General features: G+C 39.7%; 1 protein-coding gene across 1 annotated transcript; it reads right to left on the bottom strand. All coding sequences in view use genetic code 11, as the record gives it.

Moving 5' to 3' along the window:
- Window positions 1–650: 650 nt before the first annotated feature.
- EGR_04410 (Transcription elongation factor A protein 2) lies at window positions 651–3,706 on the bottom strand (the record flags this gene model as incomplete). The annotated part of the gene is made up of 7 exons (XM_024493659.1): window positions 651–816; window positions 902–993; window positions 1,097–1,243; window positions 1,318–1,526; window positions 2,606–2,881; window positions 3,435–3,612; window positions 3,647–3,706. 7 exons carry the CDS (start codon window positions 3,704–3,706, stop codon window positions 651–653), a joined length of 1,128 nt encoding a protein of 375 aa, XP_024351980.1.
- Between the last annotated feature and the right edge of the window lie 1,286 nt (window positions 3,707–4,992).

The raw sequence follows: 4,992 nt of genomic DNA, 5'->3' as shown, positions 1-4,992 counted from the left end.
TTATGGGCCATCACCGATTCTCCCATCCATAGCAATGCACTTTTTACTCCACTAAAGTTTATCAGTCAGTTATAGAAATCAGGACGGGTATCCTTTAGGATTGGGTACGCTTTTTGTGGCCACTGATGTTTTGTCACGAAATGCCTCTGAAGACAAAAATGAGGTATGATACTCGGGCCAAATATGCATATTCGACATACAGTAGAGCTTGGGGATGCTAACATTGCCCGATGGCGCCCAATTAGCAAGGATTCACTGCCGGGAACACAAAAGCGACCTTTCGCGAAAATTGAGTGTGAAATAAACAACCAATGCATTACACTACTATGGTTTTATTGAGGAGCTAGAAGCATATAAACAGAAACAACACGAACAGCCCACAATGCCAAAATGGTTGTGCTACCATCACGCAGCCTTCTCCCACTCATGACATTAGCCTACCCCCGATGTATCCCAATTTTACTAGTTCACTTACAATAACCTAAGACAACGCACCCGACATTAAACAATCCATGCCGCCAGGCTTTACCAGAATGAATCTGGCTAAGCATTGGCAATCCATTTGGAGAAGCCAGTACACTTATTCCTGGTTAGCCAAAAGTTGAGGAAAAAGATAAGCTCTGAAGTGACCTATATTTTACAGAATTTTATCATGAAATACACAACCTGTAGGCAACGTGCAAACTAATCAACTCGAAATCCTGTAAAATAATTCTAATACATAAGGAGGGCACATGTTCATGTATGAAAACCGATTCGTCCTTGTATATACAGCACATGGTAGCAAGCACAATGATTTCCATAGGTTTAACAGAACTAAAAAAAGGAAAAAATTACGACGCTAAATCCTTCACACTTGGGCCACTCAGTGACAAATTGCAGCTGCCATGCGGCAGTTCACCCAATAGCCACCTGACTTACCTTCCACCGATGACCGCAATTATTACAAAAAACAAACGTGGTCATGGGTTCATCGGCGCTTCTTGTTTGCACCTAAAACAAATCAAGAAGAAAGCAATAAGATAGGTATCGGACCAAATTGCACTTCTAGAGTAATGCCAAGCAGAAGATAGATGAACAATAAAAAAGCACCAACCTGATTATAGGTGCACTTGTTCTGTTTGCACTTGCCGCATTTAAGAAGGTCAGATTCGGTGCCACTAGTTACAGCCATCTGGTGGTCGTCTATAGTCTCCTTGCTATACTTGTCTCGCAACTTTTTCATATCTTTACTGGCCATCTCCTACGGTGTGAAGAAAAGGAGGTAAGTTCGACGGGGGAAAGCGGGTGGAATGACGTGAAGAGAGAGCAACCCACCTCGGAAGTCATACTGGCCAGGCGCTCGGGTCGGACGTGCCCCATGAAGACGTTTGCTCGCAGATCGGGGTTGTTGATGTCCCGCAGATTCATCACTCGAGTCCGCACACGGTGTTTGTACTTCGAATCAGTGACTCCAAAAATGGTGAAAATTTCACTCTCGATTTGGGTGGCCAGGTAATCGGCGTCAAAAGCGCCTGTTGGAGGAGCTTAGGAAAAAAGAAGACTCCAAACTTACTCAATTGGAAATGCGTGCATGTGCCAACCACGCAAATAAGCTCAAATTGAAGCAGAAAGTCGGCAATAACAAGCGGTTTGATTTGCTGAGCACTGGATAACACAGGCATGCTTATTTGGTCATAAAAGTATATCAAATAAGTATCGACACAAGGAATGATGCTTCAATAATTTAATCTGTCCTATAAATTAGAAATAGATAGGGTGAAATCCAACTTCGAATACGAGTGAATCACGGTTTGAGTAATAATGATAAAGGACATTAACTTTGAAAGTCCCTCTATCAGTTATTTAAATAAACTGATTTGAGACCTTCAACGTTAGTTCAACAAAAAATTCCAATTTACTATAAATTTAGGAGACATTGGGCTCAATACGATGGGTTGGAAAACATAAAGCATCAAAATACTCCTCCCCTTAACATTAAAAAAGCGCTTTAGAGTATTCTAAAAGTCCCAGTTAAGATGGACCCAATAAAATAAAAAGTTATTAATGTCAGCGCCTTATGATCACAACAGACGTGGTAATACTGCGTTGGTCACAGCATTAGAATTTGTTCAAAACCTTTGAAAATTGCACATATTACCACGAATTCAATCGTTTCATAAGCCATGATGTATCACCTCTCCAAAACAGACTTATGCCAGGGTCGAGATCATCACTGACCGAAAGTCAAGTAGAAGGAATAACTTCTAATGGTTGGATAAATCAAAACGGACAACAGAGGGGGCAAGAATGTTACATCGATTCTACGCGCTTCTCTTTTCAAAAGCAGTGGATGCGTTTCGAATGACCGGATTAGCTATCTCCATTATCAGAACTGTTAAAAAGCACCTGACAAAACGGAACGCGGTTGTTTTTATGCTTATCAAAAATGGGAATTAGTGACGAGCAAAGCGACAGAAAGTGGCTATTACTAATAAACTGGAGTTATAAAAAGAACCATTAAGTACAAAATAACGAGATGAATAGTTTAAGGCAGCAAGTGCCTCTGTTACCCAGGTAAACGATGATACTTTAAAGTCAAAATGAAGACGAAAAAGCAACTTACGACTAGCGTCCAGGGCGCTTTTGATCATTTCTCGAGCCTTAAGCCGTACTGGGTCATCAGTGTCAAGGGACTTCGACATAAAAAAACCGTGGCCAATAGAATCATGGGTAGCAGTGGATGAAGGTGGGTGATTACTGACGGCATTGCACTCGTTTCGGAGATCCTCATCATCTGTTAGAGGTCGACGAACCCTTTTCCCCTCAGTAGGCAGGTACTGAGATGAGTCGTCACCTGACATAGGCGGCGACCGCTTACTTCCAGTTTCAGAAGCCTTCTCTGAACAACGAAAATTGAGGGGAAATTAAAAGTGTAAGTTTGAGTCGAGTTTATATTCTAGTCATTAATCTATGTAGAAAACCTTGGGAAGAAAAGGAAATCAAAGTAAAACGACAGCACAATGAGCTCAAACTACGCAACATGCAATACGGAACTAATCAACGCAAAGGAAATTAGGTAGAAAAAGTCAGTAATAGCAAAAACATGTGCAATTCTGAAACCACATTTCGAGTTACTCTTTTGAAGTCAATCGGCTTAATTGCTACCATTATAGAACGACATTCAAATCTGCTTTTAAAAGAAGCTTGTATTATAAATTAGCCACTCAATGCAAAACTACTTTCGATTTTTAATACATTTTCGTTGATAACAGGACAAAACCGAACTTTAACCCAGTTTATTACTAAAGCTTAATACCTATAGGCCACCACCGGGAAGCAAATTACCAACAACAATTCAAACTATACATAAGAATCGCATACGACGCCGGTCTGCTGTCAGATAATACCAGGAACAGTAGTGCTATGCAAAACAGACCTTCTTCAGCACCTACCAGGAACCAGTTTCTTCCATTGCTTAATGAGTTGCTTTCCAAGTATATTGATCTCCCCATTGGAGGATTGTTTCCTGATCTTATTTATGACGATACCAACACCTGTTTTTGTCAGGATATCCAAGGTCATATCAGTGTTCTGAAGACGATGCAAATAAGACAACGCTAACTCGTCATCCTGGGAGAATAATCAAGTAAAAATATGTCGTTACAATTAGTTCATTCTTTATCATTTTGTCCAGTTTTCTAACTATTTTTGACGCCACCTCCATCACCGACCTCGACGCTTCAGACCAATTGTTGGAAAGCGCAAACTAGGAAGCGCCGCTTAAAACAAATCATTTTTAGGATGACAAAGTTAAAGTCCTTTGGGGGCATTTAAGTTATCTTTGCTTAAAAAAATAGTCTTACATACTACTGGCCCACAACTGCTTAGGACAATTTATTTTTTGTAGCTAATCTATGAATTTTGAGAGCGATACAATTTCCCGAACTCTTGCCGATTGTTTCATCGTAGTCCTTTAATGCTAAAAAAGGAATAAACTGCCTTTTCGCCCGCAAAATGAGTCGACTTTTTTATGGGGATATCATACATTTTTAATGACTTGACTGCATAATTTGTATTTCAAGAAATGTGCCACTTTTGTGATATTTTATCGGCAGTAATAGTCAACTTGAAGTAAGCATTCATCTATTCATAGAAATTTGACTTTTGTACAGCTATGTGTTTATCCATACAGGTTCTATGATTTACGTAGAGCTTGCTACCATCTTGGCTACAGGGTTTGCCTGCTCTCGTTGACAGACTGCGAAGTATAATCACCTCATCGGGGGATTATTTAACGTAGATGCCTGATGCAGCATAAACTTGCCACAGAATGTTTCAATCAGTGATTTACCTTAGGCAATCATCAAATCCGGATTCAGCGCATCAATGTGTGGTAAAACGCGATCAAATTGCGTAAACTTTAGACCTACTTGGGATAATGACTTAAAATCCCTCGTTAAACACGATGACTTTTTTGTATTTTGGTGCATTATGCTTCCTTTGATAATACTACTACTAAATTCGATTGAATTACTTTATTCCCTTGTCGCAAAACATTGCCTATCCTATGCACTACATTCAAATCAATTCTACTTTAATGTAGTTAGACTTACAGAAAAGCGAAAACTACAACACGGAAAAGTGGTAGATGGCGAATCACTAGTGATGGCGATTTATAAGGTTGATTTTACCCCATTTAGTAGTTTGTAGGAATCCGTAGGAATGCTTGCTATGGCCGGCAAATGAAAAAAGTGACCCATTAAAGTGCTGAGAACGATACTTAGAAGATGAAGAGAACTGCACAGTGAAATGGTATTTATTTAATGGTACACTGGCTATTCGGGCTCTTTATTCAACACAGATTGCATTTTGGGTACGTCTATAGTCTCCCAACCCTTCATTACATCAGTAATCAACTATTCGTTGGAATTGGTATGCCCGATTAAGACATTAGAAAAGACTAATGGTATGTAATATCGTACTCGGTTGATAAATCAAACATTAGAGGAG

The sequence above is a fragment of the Echinococcus granulosus genome (assembly GCF_000524195.1).
Source record: "Echinococcus granulosus chromosome Unknown EG_S00027, whole genome shotgun sequence".
NCBI lineage: Eukaryota > Metazoa > Platyhelminthes > Cestoda > Cyclophyllidea > Taeniidae > Echinococcus > Echinococcus granulosus.
Note: the sequence above shows the minus strand (reverse complement) of the source record. Positions and strands in the feature narration are given on the sequence as shown.